We start from the raw sequence: 23,722 nt of genomic DNA on the forward strand, positions 1-23,722 counted from the left end.
CACCTGAAAGTCAGGACAAAGGTCATTCAACACCATTAAGTATTTTCTGTCCCTGTACTTCAGAAACCATTTAAAAACATCTCAAACATATCCATCATTCTGCCTACCCAGTTCACAACCAGATTAAAAAGACCCGACACAATAAAAAAATCAAACACGACATTAGCATCACTAACAACTGGGTTGTGTGGTAAAATGTAGGGCAGAAACACACAACTGGCCTGGCCTTACTTATCTGGGAGCTTACGGCCAGATCCGGATACCTTTATCAGGGATGCAAACTAGTCACCTTTCGGGCGAAATTCGCTGTTTTGAATCCAAAATAGGTGACTTGAGAAAATAGGTCCGGTGAGAAAAGTTTGGACGGGGGGGGGGGCTTTGGATTACTACTTGCTGTATGCGAACGAGTGATGCGCGTTTGGAGCAATACTGTCTGTGTCGAAGGCTCAGCCAATCGTTCACATAACAGAATGCGACTGAAGAGAGAAGAGACAACCAATTTGCTAGTTACAGCATCTACGTACACTCTGGAAAGACAGCGGAGAGTGGAAAGGCAGTTTGCCAGTTACAGCAGCACATCCCCTGAACGATAACGAAGAGGTAGGTGAGAAGCCTGATCACGGAGACGGGGGTGAGAAGGTGATGAAGTGTACTTCGTGAGCTGTAACCGAAAAACAACTGGCATTTGGAAGTTTGAGGTTAGTTAGCCAGATAAATGTTGAGAACATTAGCCAACTTAACTGACCAATCAAGCAAATGTATTTTTAAAACCCTTTTTACATCAGTTGAGGTCATAAAGTACTCCACATAAACCCAGCCTAAAACCCCAAACAGCAAGCAATGCAGATGTAGAAGCACGGTGGCTAGGAAAAACTCCCTAGAAAGGCAGGAATCTAGGAAGAAACCTAGAGAGGAACCATGCTCTGAGGGGTGGCCAGTCCTCTTCTGGTTGTGCCGGGTTTAGATTATAACAGTACATGGCCAAGATGTTCAAATGCTCATAGATGACCATAATAAGTGGTTGTAGAGGGTGCAACAGGTCAGCACATCAGGAGTAAATGTCAGTTAGCTTTTCATTCCCGAGCATTCAGAGTTCGAGACAGCAGGTGCGGTAGAGAGAGAGAGTCGAAAACAGCAGGTCCGGGACAAGGTCAGGGTTCCATAGCCGCAGGCAGAACAGTTGAAACTGGAGCAGCAGTACGACCAGGTGGACTGGGGGCAGCAAGGTCATCAGGCCAGGTAGTCCTGAGGCATGGTCCCAGGGCTCAGGTCCTCCGGGAGGGGATGGAAAGAGAGAGAGGGAATTAGAGGGAGCATACTTACATTTACACAGGACACCGGAAAAGACAGGAGAAATACTCCAGATATAACAGACTGACCCAGACCGACACAAACTATTGCAGCATAAATACTGGAGGCTGAGACAGGAGGGGTCAGGAGACACTGTGGCCCCATCCGACGATACCCTCGGACAGGGCCAACCAGGCAGTATATAACCCACTTTGCCAAAGCACAGCCCCCACACCAGTAGAGGGATATCTTCAACCACAAACTTACTACCCTGAGACAGTATAGCCCACGAAGATCTCCCCCACGGCACGAACCCGAGGGTGGGCGCGAACCCGGACAGGAAGATTACGTAAGTGACTCAACCCACTCAAGTGACGTACCCCTCCTCGGGACGGCATGGAAGAGCACCAGTAAGCCAGTGATTCAGCCCCCGTAATAGGGTTAGAGGCAGAGAATCCCGGTGGAGACAGCAAGTGCGGTTCATCGCTCCAGTGCGTTTCCTTTCACCTTCACATCCCTGGGCTAGACTACACTCAATCATAGGACCTATTGAAGAGATGAGTCTTCAATAAAGACTTAAAGGTTGAGACCGAGACTGTATCTCTCACATGGATAGGCAGACCGTTCCATAAAAATGGAGCTCCATAGGAGGAAGCCCTGCCTCCAGCTGTTTGCTTAGAAATTCTAGGGACAATAAGGAGGCCTGCGTCTTGTGACCGTAGCGTACGAGTAGGTATGTACGGCAGGACCAAATCAGAGAGATAGGTAGGAGCAAGCTTTGTAGGTTAGTAGTAAAACCTTAAAATCAGCCCTAGCCTTAACAGGAAGCCAGTGTAGAGAGGCTAGCACTGGCGTAATAATGAGATTCTTTTTTGGTTCTAGTCAAGATTCTTGCAGCCGTGTTTAGCACTAATTTAAGTGTATTTAGTGCTTTATCCGGGTAACCAGAAAGTAGAGCATTCCAGTAGTCTAATCTAGAAGTGAAATTGTGTTGTGACACAGTAGGGGTGGTATACAGAAGATAGCCCTATTTGGTAAAAGACCAGGTCCATATTACGGCAAGAACAGCTCAAATGAGCAAAGAGAAACGACAGTTAACAAACACACCTCCAAAAAGAAAATGAGAATTAAAAACAGGTTCAGCCCCTGCTTCGACCGTGATCTTGCAGAGTTACTCCACCTCAAGAATTGCATTTGTCGAAACACTCGGCACACACACACTCAGGCTGACTGGCTCTCGTTCAGGCAAATGAGAAATAAGTGCACGCAGGCAAAACGGAAGGCCAAAGTTAGTTACTTTAAGGAGCAGTTTTCTCTCTGTGGGTCTAACCCCAAGAAGTTATAGAAAATGGTTAAAGACCTGGAGAATAAACCCTCCTCACAGCTGCCCATGTCCCTTAAAGTTGATGATGTGGTTGTTACTGACAAGAAGCACATGGCTGAGCTCTTTAATCACCACTTCATTAAGTCAGGATTCCTATTTGACTCAGCCATGCCTCCTTGCCATCCAACATTTCCCCATCTCCCACCCCTTCTAATGCGACTAGCCCCGATGCTCCTCCTTCTTTTTCCTCTGCCCCGATAACAACGTTTCTCCCTGCAGGCGGTCGCTGAGTCCGAGATGTTAACCTCTCTTGGGTAGGGGGCAGTATTTTCACCTCCGGATGAAAAGCGTGCCCAAAGTAAACGGCCTGTTACTCAGGCCCAGAAGCTAGGATATGCATATAATTGGTAGATTTGGATAGAAAACACTCTAAAGTTTCTAAAACTGTTCAAATAATGTCTGTGAGTATAACAGAACTGATATGGCAGGCGAAACCCCGAGGACAAACCATCCAGGGGGAAAAAATTGAGGTCATTGGATTTTTCAATGATTTTCTATGGGATACCCTTATTATTAGGAACCTGGTTGCAGTTCCTATGGCTTCCACTAGATGTCAACAGTCTTTAGAAATTCTTTGATGTTTTTCTTTTGAGAAATAAAGAAGTAGTCCTATTCATTTTAAGTGTCACTCCAGGTGGACTCTACTGTTTTGGTACGCGTGAACTGGAGCATGCTTCACGTTGTTTTTATCCGGTATTAGAAACAGTTTATTCCGTCTTAAATTTTATCGATTATTTACGTTTTAGGGTACCTGAAATTGGATTAGGAACATTGTGTGACATGTTTGGACCAAGTTTACAGGTAACTTATTAGATACTTTGTAGGCATGTTGGGCAAGTTGAAACCACTGTATTTCTGAATCAAACGTGCCAAATAAATTGACAATTTTGGGACATAAAGAAGGACATTATCGAACAAAAGGACCATTTGTGATGTTTCTGGGACATTTTGGAGTGCCAGCAGAAGAAGATCTTCAAAAGGTAAGGCATTAATTATATCGCTATTTCTGACTTTTGTGGCGCACCTGCCTGGTTGAAATATGATTTACATGTGTTTGTATGGGGGCGCTGTCCTCAGATAATCGCATGGTTTGCTTTCACCGTAAAGCCTTTTTGAAATCTGACCCAGCGGCTGGACTAACAAGAAGTTAAGCTTTATTTTGATGTATAACACATTTTCAAGAATGTTAAATATTTGAATTTGGTATTTTTGAATTTCGCACTCTGCAATTTCACCAGATGTTGGCCAGGTGAGACGCTACCGTCTAATTGAGATGGTTTGGGATGAGTTGGACCGCAGAGTGAAGGAAAAGCAGCCAACAAGTGCTCAGCATATGTAGGAACTCCTTCAAGACTGTTGCAAAAGCATTTCAGGTGAAGCTGGTTGAAAGAATGCCAAGAGTGTGCAAAGCTGTCATCAAGGCAAAGGGTGGCTACTTTGAAGAATCTAAAATATATTTAGATATGTTTAACACTTTTTTGGTTACTACATGATTCCATATGTGTTATTTCGTAGTTTTGATGTCCTCACTAATATTCTACAATGTAGAAAATAGTAACAATAAAGAAAAACCCTTGAATGAGTAGGTGTGTCCAAACATTTGACTGGTACTGTATATTATTTAGTATATGTAAAGACAAGATTAAATCAATAAAATTGTGATGGGTGACAATATTAGCCTTTCACTTGTGAATGATATATTATCACTTGTGAATAATGCCCAGCCTAAGGTAAGAAACAATGCCAATTTTTTCGCAACTTTTTCTAATAATAGTTGCACACATAGGCCTATATGTTTTGATAATGTTTGTATCACAACTAAAGTGGTCATATAACTTAAAATTAAGCACATTAATACACTTTATAAGGGGTGTAGAGCCTACCTTGCATACATAAGCAGCGCATGAGTTTAATGTTTGGGGAAGATTATTTTCACCATAAAAATGCACCTTTATAATAAAAGCATTACACGCATAATCGCATTTGCGGTCACTTTTGATAATGGCGTTTTCCCGCCAATGGAACATTCACCTTTCTATTCAATTCAGCTTTGTTCAATTGTTGTATTCTTCATACAATAATCTGTTCCACAGAATTTTAAGCAAATCTTGTCTGCTAAATGAACTAGTATAGCCTACAGCCATATGGCATAGCCAGATCAGGACCTAACACATGCTATTCGGTTTTTCTGAAATAGACTGCATATTCTTCATATCATGTTTATTTAGACCCGTCTATAATAAATAACTGATTTATTGTGAAGGTGTAGGCAATTTTATATGGAGTTATTAGACTTTTTAAAATGTAGATGTTCCAAAGGCTGTGTGGAAGCCAGGAGATGATAAATGTGTTTATGTTAATTAACGGTCAATTACCGTGAGACCAGCAGTTATTTGCTTGGCAGTCACCGCTGATTAAATTTTCTGACCGCCACAGTTCACGCACTGTAAATATTATCCACAAAACATGAAGTGTCCATTCTAATTATACACATACTGTATCATAGAGAGATAAGAAAAAGCAGAAGCACGGAAAAAACACACTGGTTGACTTGACAAGACGAACTGGCAACAGACAAACAGGGAACACTGGAATAAATACCCTGGGACTAATGGGGAAAACGGGTGACGCCTGGAGGTGGGTGGAGACAATCACAAAGACAGGTGAAACAGATTAGGGCATGAGAATAATGACAAAGTGAAAACATCTTTTTAGAAAATGAAATACAGAAAAATCTCATTTACACAAGTATTCACACCCCTTTTCTATAACACTCCAAATTGAGCTGAGGTGCATCCAATTTTCTTTGATCATCCTTGAGATGTCACTACAACTTGTTTGGAGTCCACCTGTTGCCAATTCAATTGTTTGGACATGGTTTAGAAAGAAACACACCTGTCGACAGTGAATGCCAGACCAGAAACTATACCATGAAGTCAAAGAAACCGTCCGTAGAGCTCCGAGATATAATTGTGACGAGGCATATACAGTTGAGGTCTGAAGTTTACATACACCTTAGCCAAATACATTTAAACTCAGTTTTTCACAATTCCTGACATTTAATCCTAGTAAAAATTCCCTGTCTTAGGTCAGTTAGGATCACCACTTTATTTTAAGAATGTGAAATGTCAGAATAATAGTAGAGAGAATTATATATTTCAGCTTTTATTTCTTTCATCACATTCCCAGTGGGTCAGAGGTTTACGTACAATGAATTAGTATTTGGTAGCATTGCCTTTAAATAGTTTAACTTGGGTCAAACGTTTCAGGTAGCCTTCCACAAGCTTCCCACAATAAGTTGGGTGAATTTTGGCCCATTCCTCCTGACAGAGCTGGTGTAACTGAGTCAGGATTGTAGGCCTCCTTGCTCACACACACTTTTTCAGTTCTGCTCACAAATTTTCTATAGGATTGAGGTCAGGGTTTTGTGATGGCCACTCCAATGCCTTGACTTTGTTGTCCTTAAGCCATTTTGCCACAACTTTGGAAGCATGCTTGGAGTCATTGTCCATTTGGAAGACCCATTTGCGACCAAGCTTTAACTTCCTGACTGCTGTCTTGAGATGTTGCTTCAATATATCCACATAATTTTACTTCCTCAGGATGATTTTGTGAAGTGCACCAGTCCCTCCTACAGCAAAGCACCCCCACAACATGATGCTGCCACCCCTGTGCTTCATGGTTGGGATGGTGTTCTTCGGCTTGCAAGCCTCTAAACATAACGATGGTCATTATGGCCAAACAGTTTGTTTCATCAGACCAGAGGACATTTCTCCAAAAAGTACGATCTTTGTCACCATGTGCAGTTGCAAACCGTAGTCTGGCTTTTTTATGGCTGTTTTGGAGCAGTGGCTTCTTCCTTGCTGAGCGGCCTTTCAGAAACCGTGGATTGATGGCAGCATTCGCGCAAAACTGAACGCGCGAACCACTGTTTTTAATCAGGGCAAAGTGACTGGAAACATGACCGAATATAAACAGTGTAGCTATTCCCTCCGCAAGGCAATCAAACAAGCTAAGCGTCAGTACAGAGACAAAGTGGAGTCGCAATTCAACGGCTCAGACACGAGAGGTATGTGGCAGGGTCTACAGTCAATCACGGACTACAAAAGAAAAATCAGCCCCGTCGCGGATCACGATGCCTTGCTCTCAGACAGACTAAACAAGTTTTTTGCTCGCTTTGAGGACAATACAGTGCCACTAACACGGCCTGCTACCAAAACCTGCGGGCTCTCGTTCACTGCAGCCAACGCGAGTAAAACATTTAAACGTGTTAACCCTCGCAAGGCTGCAGGCCCAGACGGCATCCCCGGCCACGTCCTCAGAGCATGTGCAGACCAGCTGACTGGTGTGTTTACGGACATATTCAATCAATCCTTATCCCAGTCTGCTGTCCCCACATGCTTCAAGAGGGCCACCATTGTTCCTGTTCCCAAGAAAGCTAAGGTAACTGAGCTAAATGACTATCGCCCTGTAGCACTCACTTCCATCATCATGAAGTGCTTTGAGAGAGTAGTCAAGGATCATATCACCTTCACCCTACCTGACACCCTAGACCCACTCCAATTTGCTTACCGACCCAATAGGTCCACAGACGACGCAATCGCCATCACACTGCACACTGCCCTAACCCATCTGGACAAGAGGAATACCTATGTAAGAATGCTGTTCATCGATTACAGCTCAGCATTTAACACCATAGTACCCTCCAAACTCGTCATTAAGACTCGAGACCCTGGGTCTCGACCCCGCCCTGTGCAACTGGGTCCTGGACTTCCTGACGGGCCGCCCCCAGGTGGTGAGGGTAGGTAACAACATCTCCACCCCGCTGATCCTCAACACTGGGTCCCCACAAGGGTGCGTTCTCAGCCCTCTTCTGTACTCCCTGTTCACCCACGACTGCGTGGCCATGCACGCATCCAACTCAATCATCAAGTTTGCAGACGACACTACAGTGGTAGGCTTGATTACCAACAACGACGAGACGGCCTACAGGGAGGAGGTGAGGGCCCTCGGATTGTGGTGTCAGGAAAATAACCTCGCACTCAATGTCAACAAAACAAAAGAGATGATCGTGGACTTCAGGAAACAGCAGAGGGAGCAGCCCCCTATCTACATTGACGGGACAGTAGTGGAGAGGGTGGAGAGTTTTAAGTTCCTCGGCGTACACATCACGGACAAACTGAAATGGTCCACCCACACAGACAGCGTGGTGAAGAAGGCGCAGCAGCGCCTCTTCAACCTCAGGAGGCTGAAGAAATGTGGCTTGTCACCAAAAACACTCACAAACCTTTACAGATGCACAATCGAGAGCATCCTGTCGGGCTGTATCACCGCCTGGTATGGCAGCTGCTCCGCCCATAACCGGAAGGCTCTCCAGAGGGTAGTGAGGTCTGCACAATGCATCACCGGGTGCAAACTACCTGCCCTCCAGGACACCTACACCATCCGATGTCACAGGAAGGCCAAAAAGATCATCAAGGACAGCAACCACCCGAGCCACTGCCTGGTCACCCCGCTAACATCCAGAAGGCGAGGTCAGTACAGGTGCATCAAAGCTGGGACCGAGAGACTGAAAAACAGCTTCTATCTCAAGGCCATCAGACTGTTAAACAGCCATCACTAACATTGAGTGGCTGCTGCCAACATACTGACTCAACTCAAGCCACTTTTATAATGGGAAAATGTATGTAATCAATTTATCACTTGCCACTTTATATTATTTATATTAGATAATGTTTACATAACCTACATTATTAATCTCATATGTATATACTGTACGCCATACCATCTACTGCATCTTGCCATCTTGATGTAATTAGATGTATCACTAGCCACTTTAAACAATGCCACTTTATATGTTTTCATAACCTACATTACTCATCTCATATGTATATACTGTACTCTATTCCATCTACTGCATCTTGATGTAATGTATCACTAGCCACCTTAAACAATGCCGCTTTATATGTTTTCATACCCTACAATACTCATCTCATATGTATATACTGTACTCCATACCATCTATTACATCTTGCCTATGCCGTTCGGCCATCACTCATTTATATATTTTTATGTACATATTCGTATTCATTCCTTTACACTTGTGTGTATAAGGTAGTTGTTGTGAAATTGTTAGGTTATATTACTTGTTAGATATTTCTGCAAGGTCGGAACTAGAAGCACAAGCATTTCGCTACGCTTGCATTAACACCTGCTAACCATGTGTATGTGACAAATACATTTGATTTGATTTGACATGCAGTGGTCTTGGGGGCTGAACGAAGCCTGGGAGTCAGGCCTGACTGTCCGGCATCGTTCAGGGCTTAAATGCCCAGATTTTTGATCAAAGCAGTCACAGGACTCCTTCATGATGTGATCGTGCATCCGAACAAATTAATGGATTATGCTTGGAACTTTTCTATCTCGTATCTCGACAAAACAACTTTTGTTATGTAGTGCTCATGAGATAAATAAGTCATGATCTTGACATAACGTGGGATGTTTTTTTTATTGTTCAACTCTTTACCCACGGGACTCCAGATATAGCAGCAACATGTAGCTTCATCTAGCCACATTAAGACTTCCGTTTTTTGTATTTGGCCTTCAAAATAAAAGTCTGCAGTAAAACGCTGTGTATGATTCAAAATCAATATTTTTTGCAGCTTTGCAAAGTACATAATATTAAAATTGTTACAAAATTATAACTACATTGGGGAAAACTCTAAACTAAAAAGAGTTTCTACTTTATATAAGAAAAAATATAAATTGCAGCTCATTGAAAAATGGTTGGAGCTTAAGTAAATTAATGTAAGGAACATAATAGTCTACTGGTTAAAAAACCTTCAATAAAATAAAGATAAAGCATTTTTATTATATACATCTTGTTAATTTACTGGTGCTATTGTTCAAGGATGCAATTTTGAAATGTAGTGTTTAAGCAAAGTCTTACTGTATTTTTGTTGTATTGCACAAACAAATTGCACTGTACAGGGAAAAACTATTGATTGTGTGTCCATAAAACCAGGGTCCAGTCTACTCACTAGAGTCCCTAGAATACAAATGGTGAGTGAACAAAAATCTAGGTAAAAGGAAGTGTTGTTGGACTTTTACTGTGGTCAAACAGCTTGAAATGGGATGCCTGGACACTATACGGTACAAATATTACACTGTACAGGGAAAAATATTGATTGTGTGTCCATGAAACCAGGGTCCAGTCTACTCACTAGAGTCCCTAGAATACAAAACAAATGACTTTGAACAAAAAGCTAGGTCATAGCAAGTATTACTGGACTTTTACTGTGGTCAAACAGCTTAATGTGGGGTGCCTGGACATTATACAGTACAAATGTATCAATGTGCGGGGAAAACAATCGATTGTGTGTCCATAAAATCAGGGTCCAGACTACCATATTTGGTTAGTAGAGACCCTACTGAGTATTTTTTCCACCCCAGTTTATTTGAGACAGGGTGTAAAGTGTATTCTCTACAGTCCAATATGTATTCCAAATACAGTGAATTGCATTGGAGGCTATGGAGGGGGAGGAGTAAAAATCCAGCAACACTTCTTATGACCTAGATTTTTGTTCAAACTCATCTATTTTGTATTCTAGGGACTATAGTGAGTAGACTGGACCCTGGTTTCAACATTTTTTCCTGTACAGTGCAATATTTGTATGTTCTGCATACAGAAATGTTATTCTTTATTTGACCTTAGAAAACAATTTAAAATCCACATTTAATGCAGATGTCACTTAAATATGAACAAATATAAATCATTGTTAATGTTTAGAAAATGTATTTTCATATCATGAATAAATACAGGTTATTGACACTTTTCCACTATTACGTGGGGTGCTTTTATATTGAAAATGTCAGAACTTCCAACAGCCTGGTGTGATTAACTGTTGCTGACAAGATACTGGTTCTGTATCCTAACTGGATGAGAGCCTGGAAAGTCAGGAATGTGGTGGCATTTCTTAAATTGTTGAAAAATGTGATATGTTAGCCTTTGTAGGATATCATTTTACTCGAGTGATTGGCTTGGACGAGTGGTTTTCCTAAATAGAGGTAGTATTTTTTCATATTACTAATAGTTGTAACAATTGCTGTTTGTTTTACACCTTTCATATATTGCTTACAGCACTTCTGAAATATGAATATTAAAAAGGTGCAATATGCAGAAATCACTCCGTCATTTCCTGGTTGCAAAAATTAGAATATTTCGACTAATATCAGATTATGTGACAAAACAAGCAATGCATAGTATTGTATTCAGATGAAGGGTCTTTCTCCTGTATGAACACTCTTGTGTCTGATGAGATTACTTGCATCCGCAAACTGCTTTCCACACAGTGGGCAAACAAATGGTTTCTCTCCCGTGTGGACGTTCTGATGTTTCTTCAGATAAACAGCTTGGCCGAACCTCTTCCCACACTGAGAGCAGCTGAAGGGTTTTTCTCCCGTGTGAACCCGCTGGTGAGACTGAAGATACTTTGGACAAGTGAAACTTTTTCTGCAGAAGCCACAAACAAACCGTTTTTCTCGCTTGCCAACCCCGTGTTGCATTTTATGTCCTGCCATGTAGCGTTGAACTATGCCCATCTTTGGCCTTGCTGTGTTCCCTCTAATATTTACTTGACTGTTAGAGAAACACCTCCCAGCAAGATTTCCAAAGTTTTCACTAGTCTCATAAGAGATGCTGTTTTGCAGATGCAAATTATTACTGCTATCATTATCATAATAATCATTATCATTACTGCTAGATTTATATTTTTCTTCATAGGGTTCAGAATCAAGCATTGCAGACACTGGTTTCACATTGTGAGATTCAACAGCGAACAAATTGCTTTCCTCAGCTACGGAAGTCTGTTGTTGTTGCTTTGTGTGAGCTTTGACATGAGTGGGGCTAATTTCCTCAGAATAAGAGCAAGCTGGATCCTCAGAATCTGTTTCAGTGCTTCTTGGTGTCCAAAAGCCTGAGTATCCCTGCCTCCGTAGGCGGTGTGCAACATTCGTATGCTGAAACTTCTGGATCTTGCGCTCCCTCTCTTGGTCTGCGTTGATGTGCGGATCATAGTCCTCAAAGAGACTGTCGGTCTGAGTGTGTCCAATCACACCCCTTTTGTCTTCATCAGCACCTGATTCAACACTGCCTATAGAGAGGAAATAATTGATAAAATATACTAAATTGTGGATAATTGCCTTTCCTTGACTTTTGGAGAAATCATTCTAAGATGGGGTGGTATTTTTTAGTATAGATAAATCATCCATTCCATACGACTGGCATTTTACATTTTATTATAGGCCTGCATTGCACTTACTCTCCCTGAGCCGACAAAGTGAAAAATCTGTCGATCTGCACTTGAGCAAGGCACTTAATCCTAATTGCTCCACGGTCAACGTTGAATGGCAGACCATGGCCTTGACCCCTCGCCGAGGGTGTCTCAGGGAGAGTGGGATATGCAAAAAACACATTTTCAATTCACACATGCGTATTAATTTGTGCATGTGTGAAATAGGACAAATATAAGCACCCACCTTTTGTCCTTGAGTCATTCTGTAGGCTTATGGTGTCCTCCTGTCTTTCCTCTTTGAATTGGATGCACTCAGGCTTATTCATCTCCTTCACCATATACTGTAAGGGAACCAGATTCATTCTTTCTTAAAAGCTTTCAATAATATGACGTCTCATAGATAATTATGTTAGTACGGTCTGTATTGTTATAGAGGATGGCCTGCGGGATACCTGACGAGACTACGTCGGCGAGTGGATGAACCGTTCTATTGGCGAACGTTCAATCACTGGAGAATAAACTGGACGAGCACAGTTCGAGACTATCTTATCAACGTGATCTGAAGAACTGTAATATTCTGTTTCTCCAAGCCATGGCAGACCAAGGACAAAATATATACAGTGCATTCAGAAAATATTCAGACCCCTTGACTTTTTCCACATTGTTACATTACAGCCTTATTCTAAAACAGATTAAATTGTTTATTTCCCCCCATCAATCTACACACAATACCCCATAATGACAAAGCAAAAATAGCTTAGACATTTTTGCAAATGTATTAAAAATAAACAACTGAAATGTCACATTTACATAAGTATTCAGACCCTTTACTCAGTACTTTATTGAAGCACCTTTGGCAGTGATTACAGCCTCAAGTCTTATTGGATGTGACGCCACAAGTTGGCACACCTGTATTTGGGGAGTTTTTCCCAATCTTTTCGGCAGATCCTCTCAAGCTCTGTCAGGTTGGATGGGGAGCGTCGCTGCACAGCTATTTTCAGGTCTCTCCAGAGATGTTCGATCGTGTTCAAGTCCGGGCTCTGGCTGGGCCATTCAAGGACATTCAGACCTGTCCCGAAGTCACTGCTGCGTTGTATTGGCTTTGTGCTTAGGGTCATTGTCCTGTTGGAAGGTGAACCTTCACCCCAGTCTGCGGTCCTGAACGATCCGGAGCAGGTTTTCATCAAGGATCTCTCTGTACTTTGTTCCATTCATCTTTCCCTTGATCCTGACTAGTCTCCTAGTCCCTGCCACTGAAAAACATCCCCACAGCATTATGCTGCCACCACCATGATTCACCATAGGGATGGTGCCAGGTTTCCTCCAGACGTGACGCTTGACATTCAGGCCAAAGAGTTCAATATTGGTTTCATCAGACCAGAGAATCCTGTTTCTCAATGCCTGAGAGTCCTTCAGGTGCCTTTTGGCAAACTCCAACCGGGCTGTCATGTGCCTTTTACTGATGAGTGGTTCCGTCTGGCCACTCTACTATAAAGGCCTGGTTGGTGGAGTGCTGCAGAAACGGTTGTACTTCTGGAAGGTTCTCCCATCTCCACAGGGGAACTGTGGAGCTCTGTCAGAGTGACTATCAGGTTCTTGGTCACCTCCCTGACCAAGGCCCTTCTCCGCCGATTGCTCAGTTTGGCCGGTCGGCCAGCTCTAGGAAGAGTCTTGGTGCTTCCAAACTTCATCCATTTAAGAATGATGAAGGCCACTGTGTTCTTGGGGACCTTCGAAGCTTCAGACATTTTTTGGCATCCTTCCCCAAATCTGTGCCTCCACAGAATCCTGTCTCGAAGCTCTACGGACAATTCCTTCGACCTCATGGCTTGGTTTATGCTCTGACATGCACTGTCAACTGTGGAACCTTATATAGACAGGTGTGTACCTTTCCAAATAATGTCCAATCAATTGAATTTACCACAGGTGGACTCCAATCAAGACATCTCAAGGATGATCAATGGAAACAGGATGCATCTGAGCTCAAGTTTGAGTCTGATAGCAAAGGGTCTTGGTATTTGTATTTTATTAGGATCCCCATTAGCTGTTGCAAAAGCAGCAGCTACTCTTCCTGGGGTCCACGCAAAACACAATACATAAAATGAATAGACAAGAACTACATCAATTAAAAAAATGTATTAAAAAGGCACGTTGCCTACATATCAATACATATACACAAACTATCTAGGTTAAATATGGGAGAGACTCTGAATACTTATGTAAATAAGATATTTCTGTTTATTTTTAATAAATTAGCAAAAATGTCTAAAATCCTGTTTTTGCTGTCATTATGGGGTATTGTGTGTAGGTTGCGGGGGAAAATATTTAATCCATTTTAGAATAAGGCTGTAACGTACTGCATTTTAACTAGGGTGCCTGAAACCGTAGTAAACATTTCCCAGGTAAGAGATATTATACATTTTGTCACATTATTAGTCATCTACCTTCATAACAGCACAAGACTGTTTTACAGAATCTTCATCTTCTTTGCTTGAATGCTCCCCATCCCTGCAAAAGTTGTTCAACTCTTTGCCCACAGGACTTCCATTATATCAGCTACATGTAGCTGCATCTATCCACTGGCGGCAATGGAGGTGGTGGAGTGAAAGCCAGCAACAATCTGTATGACAAAGTCCCCCTCCTAAACTAATTATGTTTGGTTAGTAGAGACCCTACTGAGTATTTTCCACCCCAGTTTCTCTGAGACAAGCAGTAAAATTATTCTCTACAGTAAAATATGTATATATATATAAAATAGTATAACCCTTATTTTACCAGGTAAGTTGACTGAGAACACATTCTTATTTAAAGCCACGACCTGGGAAATAGTGACTCAGGAGAGGAGATGAATAAGCCAATTGGAAGCTGAGGATCATTAGGTGGCCATGATGGTATGTTAAGTGCCATGGGATCTTTAGTGTCCAGAGAGGTAGGACACCCGTTTAACGTCACATCTGAAAGACGGCACCATGCAGAGCAATGTCCCGAATCACTGCCCTGAGGCATTGGGATCTTTATTTATTTTTTGACCGGAGGAAAGAATGCCTCCTACTGGCCCTCCAACACCACCTCCAGCAGCATCTGGTCACCCATCCAGGGACCAACCCTGCTTAGCTTCTGTAGCATGCCAGCAGTTGGATGCAGGGTGGTATGCTGCTGGCTGGCCATATAGTGTGTTGCATTGTGGGCTATGGAAGGGGCAGAGTGAAAAGCCAGCAACACTTCCTATGATCTAGCTTTTTGTTCAAAGTCATCTGTTTTGTATTCTAGGGTCTATAGTAGTTTTATGACATACAATCAATATGTTCTCCTGTACAGTGCAATATTTGTATGTGCTGTATTTCGATATGCGTTATTCTTTATTTGACCCTGGAACAAGTTTTAAAAACCAAACTTTAATGCAAATTTCACTTAAATATGATTCATTGTTAATGTTTAGACAATTTTCATATATCATGAATAAATACAGGTTATTGACACTTCTACTATTACGTGGGAGACTTTTGAAGATTTCAGAAATTACATGACCCGGAAGTGCTTCTTTTGCGTTGCTGACGAGAAGCTGGTTCTGCATCCTACTGGATGAGAGTCAAGAAAGTCAGGAATGTGGTGGCCTTTTTCTTAAAATTGTTTATTTCACAAAAACATCAATTTTCAGGGGCAATTCTGAAAAAAATAATGTGTGCAACAGAATACTTATTACAAAAATGTCATATGTGAGCCTTTGCGAGATAGCATTTGACTAGTGATTGGCTTGGAGGAGTGTTTTTCCTAAAGAGAGGTAGCATTTTTTACATTAACAATAGTTGTAACTGTTTGTACTGCACCTTTCATATATTGCTTGCAGCACTTGAAATATTAATATTAATGGACGCACACAAATTATTTGTTGATTCCATTGTTTTTGTTTCGTTATAAGACTACTCCTAAACTGTAAATGACAAATAGCCTACAGACAAAAATGTGTTCAGTCAAAATGTTAAAAAGTAGAATTATTCATGATCGTGTTCCTGGTATAGTCAGTGACAATACATCTCCAGCACTTGAGCAACCAGAATGGCTTCTCTATAGGTGAAGTGTAAGGTTGTGTTTCGCAGTAAGCTCCTCACCCAGACTGTATGCAGATGGAGGGTCTTTCTCCTGTGTGAACAGTTGTGTCTGACGAGACACCTTGAGTCCGCAAACTGATTTTTACACAGTGGGCTGAGGATGAGTGATAAACAACTTCAATGATATAAGTTACAAAAACACTCATTCAAAAGTGTATGGGAATACTTTTTGGATGATCATCTCCTTCAGTCGAGCCCCCGATTCCTTTTTTTCGTTCAAGCTGGGTTGGAGCACGTTTGAGTATGCTTTCACTCACTGAAAAGTGGTTGGTAAAATACTTTCTTCTCCATCGTGGACACTGATGTGTCTCTTGAGATGATTGGCCGATATGAAAGTCTTTCCACACTGTGGGCATCTGAACTGCTTGCATCCTGTGTGTACGCTAAGGTGCACTTTAAGGTGCCCCGACTGGGCGAAGCGCTTGCCACAGTGGCTGCAGCCATAGCGTCTCTCCCCTGTGTGAACGCTCTGGTGTCGCTTGAGGTTGCTGGAGTCAGAGAAGCGCTTCCCGCACTGCATGCAGCTGAACGGCTTCTCCCCGGTGTGAACCCTAAGGTGTGTCTTGAGGTTCTTTAGACAAGCCAAAGTCTTACCACAGAAACTACAAATGAACCGGTTACCTGCTGTGCCGTCTTGGTTGTAATTCACAGCGTCGTTATTATGACTGTCACGGGAGACCCAACCATCCGTCATTACCAAGGCATTGGATCCAGTCTCCATGCCTTTTCGCACAGTCATGTGAGGCTCATCTGAGGGCAACGGCACCCTCTGTCTATTGTCTCTGTAAGCTACAGGTTGTTTGTGCTCAGTTATGGAGTGACTCACCTTGTTCATCGAAAAGGGAAAACTATTCTCTGAATCAGAATTAATATGTACAACATCCACATGAGAGTAAGAGCACTCGGGAAGATCAGCCCCAGGACCCTGGGTGCTAAGGGCCCCAAGTTGTCTGGGGGGCTCAAACATCATACAATCAAAGCCCACATGGTCAAGTATTCCATCACCATCTTCCAATGCTGGGGTTTGAGATCTTTTGTTCACACTCAGGTTTTCATTGTTGTCGGTTTCGCCACTCACCCATTTACAAGAGCTGGCATTCTCCTGTTTGCTGATTGGTTGAGTAGCCTCTGTGACGATGTTGGAATGCCTTTCTCCCCCATCAATACTGTGATTTAAAGCTCCTACAAAATCAACAACAGTATGTGAATCACTATGAACTGGATGCTCATGAAGGTTATCAAATATCACAAATCAGTCAAAGGATGAGCCATTTATAGTCTATATGAACGCCAAAAATATTGGCATGAAATCAGTTGTACTTATTATTAAATCAATTTATGAATTGTATGCCGTCTAACATTATTGCAATCATTTTACATGACAGTATTAATTGATCATGTTTTTTTACCAGTATAACATATTTATGGGAAAAGGATAAATGGTACAGCCCAGAACCTAAGTGGAGTGAGATGTGTGTAATACAACACTTCTTTCCAAAAGGCATAATGAAAACACTTGATTAAGCCCGTTTCCCATTTAATTACCGGTACTCAGTCTCTCTCGTTGGTCATGATTGTCCCAGGCTTCTTCCCGCCTCTCCTCTTTGATGGTAAGTGATTTGGGCTTTATCTCATCCAACGCAGCAGGCTGTTGGACACAAGGTTGGGTAAAATCAATTGGGACGCAAGATATAATTAAGCAATAAGGCACGAGGGGGTGTGGTATATGACCAATATACCACGGCTAAGTGCTGTTCTTATGCACAACGCATCGCAGAGTGCCTGGACACAACCCTTAGCCGTGGTATATTGGCCATATACCACAAACCCCTGAGGTGCCTTATTTCTATTATGAACTGGTTACCAACGTAAAACAAAAATAAATGTTTTGTCATACCCATGGTATACAGTCTGATATACCGTGGCTGTCTGCCAATCAGCATTCAGGGCTGGAACCACACAGTTTATAACTGGGAATAATCCACTAACTGTGAGAAAATGTACTCTGTACAGTCACAGTCAAAGACAGCTGAAAAAAAATATGTAACACAAGAACACTAACAGAACAGTAAACAGATAACACAGGATCGCAAGACTACCACTTGCATGGGTAAGCTATATGTCATATTTACATTCAGACCTAGGTTGTGTTGATAACCACTGAAATATTAGGCTGCCCTTTCTGAAACAAGTGTGGACAAATGCTTACCTTTCTCTGTGTGGTAGTCTGTCCAGTATCACCTGAGGACTTTCCGTCCCTAAACAGGCTGGTGACCAACTGGGAATCAACTTCTCTCCGACAATGTACCTCGCCTAAAATTAGCAGACAAGAGAAATTGTTTACATTCACACACAACACACTTTATCAATGGTGTCTTGATAAGTTCATTTCTAAAATGATGTAACCAATAAATGTAGCTACTATATGTTCTATAGCGCTCGCCAGCTTGTAGTCCTAAAAAAACTGAAATTAGTTACCTCTGGTTCTTCAGCCATTCCCATTGGAGAATGGGATTTTGGGATAAACAACAAAAATAAAGGTCTGCGGTTAACACAGGCTTAGGAGATCTTATACATTTTGTTCTATGGGATAATAGAAATGAACTTTCGGAATTATGAAGCCGTTATGTGTTGGTTTTGATTACAAAAGTGACGTTAGCTGATGAAGATTCTCAGAACAAAACGTATCAGATCTCCTAAGCCTGTGTTTCCCACATACCTAATTTTCTGTGTTTATCCCCAAAATACATATACACTAATTGCAACAAAAGAAATCAAATTAATTTCTCCATAGGGTTTGGCCAATGAGCAGGGTTGCCATGTCCGCGGTTTTCTTGCAAAATTGGGCTACTTTGAAAACGATGTTGTGGGTGAAAATGTATTGGTCGTGGTTTGCAGGTTTTTTGGCTACTTCTAAATTGCATTTCTCTTTAATTATTATTTTTTTAATTTCACTGTTACCTGCTACTGCTGACAGTCAGGCAGTGAGGCAGGCTGTTGATGAGTGCGTGAGTAATTGAGTGGTGGGGAGGGAGGGGTGGGCCAGAGTTGAGAGAGTGCTGCAGCAGGTAGTCATGACAAGTGATGTGAGAAAAACTAACTAATTAACTCGCTAGCTACATACTTCTCCCTCATAATTCTTGTTTGCCTCGTTTGTTGTATCCTGACCGCCCCTAGACCTACCAATCATTACTAGAGCCAACACAGGAAAGGTGAGAAACTGAGAAACAATCATCCAACAGTTTCAGAGAAAGGAAGAGAGGATCGAACGATGTACTTTCTCTCTGGGTATGTAGCCAGGTCTCGAAATTGAGGTTGTCCCGTCGACGATAAAAAAATATGTAGTTCTGAGACAATAGATCCAAAATGCATACAACTACTGTACAATTTTAAAAGCAATGAGGCAAATGCGCAATAGATCAGAAGGTTTAGCTTAAAATGTTGATAAACTATTATTTTGTTCACATTATAAGCACAGAAATGCACACACAGCAGTAGCCTAGCGTAAATGTTCCAAAATACAATTAGCAGGAACACAGTTCTACAAAAATAAAGATATAAAAAATAAATGCACTACAAATGTGAGCAGGTTTGATGTGACAAAGATGAAAATATCAGTTAGAAATTTAGAAAGAGGAGCGATCTAAAGATGCAACAACTAGCTTGGGTTACTAATATGACTAGGATGTTGTCTTTGCCTTCTGGAAAATAGAGAAAGTTGGTTTGAAAACCAATAGAACATAGAAATGCTGGTTTCTATGGCATAAGGACATTTTTATAAACAATTCCCTCAACATTTCTATGATCTGATTTTGGCTATAGGGTACTTTGAAACAAGCTAAGATATGCCTAAAAAAGGACAACTTCCAGGTTTTAAACAATCACCTTTATGGTTAAATAGTTTCAAAATGCTGACTGCCTCCGTTCGGATTTCAAGGTGTGTGATGTGTGCAGTGCGCAACAGGCACTGCCCTTCACTCTACGCTCGTGACCATTTGATCTAAACTAACTGTGCCTCGAGAAAGCTATGTCAACAGAATCAAACCTTTAGACGCTAATGTGTTAATTATCCTACTTGATAATTGTCAAACATGACTGGCGGTCAGCCTATATTTAAGTCTCATTAAAGTTTGCCTACATTTTCTAGTGTCCCTCATGTCAGCGTGGACATGAGAGGCTGTAGCCAATATGCATATAACCTAGGTGACATTTTTACATGTAGGCTAATTATGTATCTACATTTATGTAAAATATATGGAAATACTATTCCAATGGCCCTTTTAGAGGCAATTTTTGTTATGTGAATTTCTGGCTCAGTTGACAGCCCCATTGATCCATTTATTAGCCTTTTAAATCACTGTGAATGACCTAGGTCCTAGAGTAGGCCCATGTTGGCATATCAATGTTTACTTTTTTTAATAAGTATTTTATTATGGGAAGGTTCATCTTCAGTTTGGGACAGTTTAAATTGCACTTCCAGATGATTCTGGGACAGTGATGAAAAAAGTTAGTCGGGCCTTTCCGACTCAATTCCACAATTAACGATGGAGTTGAGCAGCAACTAGTGTGGGCGGACTGGAGCTCCGACGTCACATATGAAAAACGACTGATTTCAGCATCCAAAGAATAGCCCACCCGCAATTAACGGAGCTCCAGTCCCCTCACACCAGTCGCCACTCAACTAATATAACGCATGCTCCACTCTCAAGTTGACCTTGTTGACTGATGCCAAGGCAGAGGCTGCTAAGGATGCAGTTGCAAACCAGAAGACTGCAGCCAAGGCAGCACTGATCCACACCTGCCCTGTCTGTTGGGTGAGTAGTGTTGGTTGGTACTGTATGTGCTTTTAGGTTCCTCTCCATGTGTAGGCTATTGGACTGTACTGTGTGGCACAGTCTGTTATATGTGTAGTTTGTTGAATCATATTGCTTAGTTTATCATTTGTGTAAAATGTCAAGTCAATCGAAGCCACAGATTAACTTCCTCCATGTTGTACTTGACCTTTCTAGACACAGACCCGAAGACATTCAAGCAGAACTTTGAGAGCAAGCATCCCAAGTCTCCAATGGTCCCAGTACTGGTTGATGTGCAGGCCTAAGTGACCACACACTCAAATGGACCTACAGCTGGGGTAAGATTCTTCCATTATTCACACAGTAGACAGTGTGAACCACCATGTTGTCAACAAAATTCTGTCCTCAATGCTTAAGTTGTATTGGGTATGGCTCTTTTTGTGGAAATGCTGTGATCAGTCAACATCTTTAATGTGATTCACAGACACACAATGACCACGAGGCTGCAACAGAGACGGAATGATGTCGAGGGACACGCGCTGAGACCCCGAGTATAACTGGACATGGGCCGGATATGTGACAACGACCTAAAAGGGGTGCAGAAGCAAACCATTTTATATTTATTCCATGGCCAACAATCCCTCTAGCTACCCCATATTCCACATGGCCTTTTATGCCCCATGGTCCACCCTACCTGCACCCATTTTCCCTATGCTGCTTCTTTCACTTGTTGTTCTCCTGATTTGATAACATCTAGACTCATTAACACGTTTAAAAGTGTTGCTGTGTACTACTGTTTTTGCTACTTTTTTTCACCTGTGTAATGCTGTCCTGCTGCGTATTCTGGGGTTTTGACAATGCAGTGTCAAATGTGCTGCTCACAATTGACAGCAGCAAAATGGACCTGTTAAATTGACAAGAAGGATGTTGAAAAAGCTGCGTTTTGGCATGGCTACCTTGTTTTTAGTCTTGAGTGCGTTTCTCATTCTACTTGAGTTGACACAGTATTTTATATTTAACCTACCTTAGCCATTTTTTTCTCCATTTTTAACTCACCCACCATAAATCGCAATATGCTGTTTTACATTGTGTTATTTGTGATGGTCCAATTCCCAAAATGGACAAGCAGAAGAATCTGTGCGCGCTCGGATAGTAATAATAGTTAATATGGTGCTCTTCGATGTCCCGGGTTTGTGGTATTGACGAATAAATAATTGTATCTTTACTTCAAGTTAGATGTTTATATGTTACATATGAAAGACATATGTATGCATGGTTCACTATTTGCTAATTAGCATTTTCGAATCTGAGAGTAAATAAAGCAGAACATATTTATAAAAGTCACCTTGTCCGAGAGATTTACAGTTTTCAAAACGTCTCGCCCGGGAAAGCCTACATGAAACAAACCTTGTTTGAAGTGGATCTAAAATTCCCTATGGGAATTAATAGTGAACAAACAGACTGGAACTATTTCCGTGTTGACCACTAGATAGTATGGGTTTTATGACGTGTCCACTGTGGGGCACTATTCCGATGGGGGAAATTATTGGGTTTTGGGATAAACGTTGAAAATAAGGTCTGAGTTTAACACAGGTTTAGGAGATATTAAACGTTTTGTTCTATAAGAAAATATCAGTCAGTTTACCTTACCTTTATGAATTATGAAGCCTTTGTGCTTTTTTATATTACAAATGCTTAAATGTTTTAAAAAGTGACTAGCTGATGAAGATTATCTCAGAACAAAACGTATAAAATGTACGCTTGTAGACATTTTCGGCGTTTATCCAAAAACTCTACAAAAACGCTATTAATTTCCCATAGGCGGAGTTAGTGCCTACAAAAAGACGCCATTACTATTGCTCTCTATTGGAACGCTAATCTTACTGCTTGATGTCCTTTTCGATTCCATGCCAAAGTGAGTTCGAAAGCGACTGTGCGCGAGGATTGAGCTTCCCATTCCCGCTCTCATGACACTCGCACGAGACACTTTCAGCTCCATCATCCGTAGTTTTCTCCTCAACGCTTCATTCTCCTTCTGCCCTTGAGATATCTCCAAATGCAGGACCGCATAGCCATTGTCAACAAGCTCGCAGATTTCAGCCACGGCCGCGTTAGCCAAAACCTCCATGATGGAGGCTAGCTGAGTGTGAAAGGCAACGGAATTTGCCATTATTTGATCGAAAATGCCCTCAGAATAAGTAATTGTTATTGGGTGAAGTGTAGAAGAAATAGGCTGTTGAAAAGTATAGATGCCGACGCCTCGAAGTCAAATTTAGTGCAGCAAGACTAAAATGTCAAAAGAGTACCGGCAGTGTTTCTTCAGCATCTGGCCGTCACTAATACAGACGGGAAGCGATTCAGCGTCTCGTCCACTTTGACCATAGATACAACAATGAGCCAGGTATTTCACCGGATGTATAAATGTGAAGCATCCGGTTCGCGTTTCCACTCACTACCAGAAGAAGCACAGTGTGAGATAATGGCGCGAGATGGATTTTGGCCAACGTTCTGCAAATTTTCTCATCGATTAAACATTTCATCTCTATACAGTATTCAGTTTCTAAAACGTGTAACAGAGAGCTCTGCGATTTGTATGCATGACCCTTTGCGTTGTTTTGTGTGCAAGGGAGAATTGACATATTGCACACGCCACTTCAGAGTAGGCGTTCCCTAACGCAAAGTGCAAATACATGCTAGAACGCGCCAATAAAATCTCACTAGCTCGTGCTTGGCTCTGCCCACCTCCTTGTTTGTTCTTACGATGATTCATTTTTCCCTATTGGAAACGACAGGCTCTGGTCTTTCTTGGGTTAGTTGGTCAATCTCGACGGTGTCGTTAGCAACATTATAAAT

General features: G+C 41.8%; 1 protein-coding gene across 5 annotated transcripts in view; it reads right to left on the reverse strand.

The window, feature by feature from the left end:
• LOC115153569 (putative zinc finger protein 286B) overlaps positions 1 to 23,257 on the reverse strand; it is a 31,097-nt gene extending 7,840 nt beyond the window's left edge. Inside the window, exons 1-6 of one of the 5 annotated variants that reach the window (XM_029699160.1) lie at positions 23,176 to 23,257; positions 18,286 to 18,389; positions 17,622 to 17,724; positions 17,155 to 17,258; positions 12,212 to 12,308; positions 9,164 to 11,826 (exon numbers count right to left, since the gene is read on the reverse strand). In XM_029699160.1, coding sequence (XP_029555020.1) covers positions 10,946 to 11,826; positions 12,212 to 12,305 — 975 coding nt within the window. In that variant the 5' untranslated portion in view covers positions 12,306 to 12,308; positions 17,155 to 17,258; positions 17,622 to 17,724; positions 18,286 to 18,389; positions 23,176 to 23,257 and the 3' untranslated portion in view covers positions 9,164 to 10,945. The other 4 variants (XM_029699156.1, XM_029699161.1, XM_029699157.1 and 1 more) reach the window with 4 other exon arrangements.
• Positions 23,258 to 23,722: the final 465 nt, after the last annotated feature.

This window comes from Salmo trutta, chromosome 18 (genome assembly GCF_901001165.1).
Source record: "Salmo trutta chromosome 18, fSalTru1.1, whole genome shotgun sequence".
NCBI lineage: Eukaryota > Metazoa > Chordata > Actinopteri > Salmoniformes > Salmonidae > Salmo > Salmo trutta.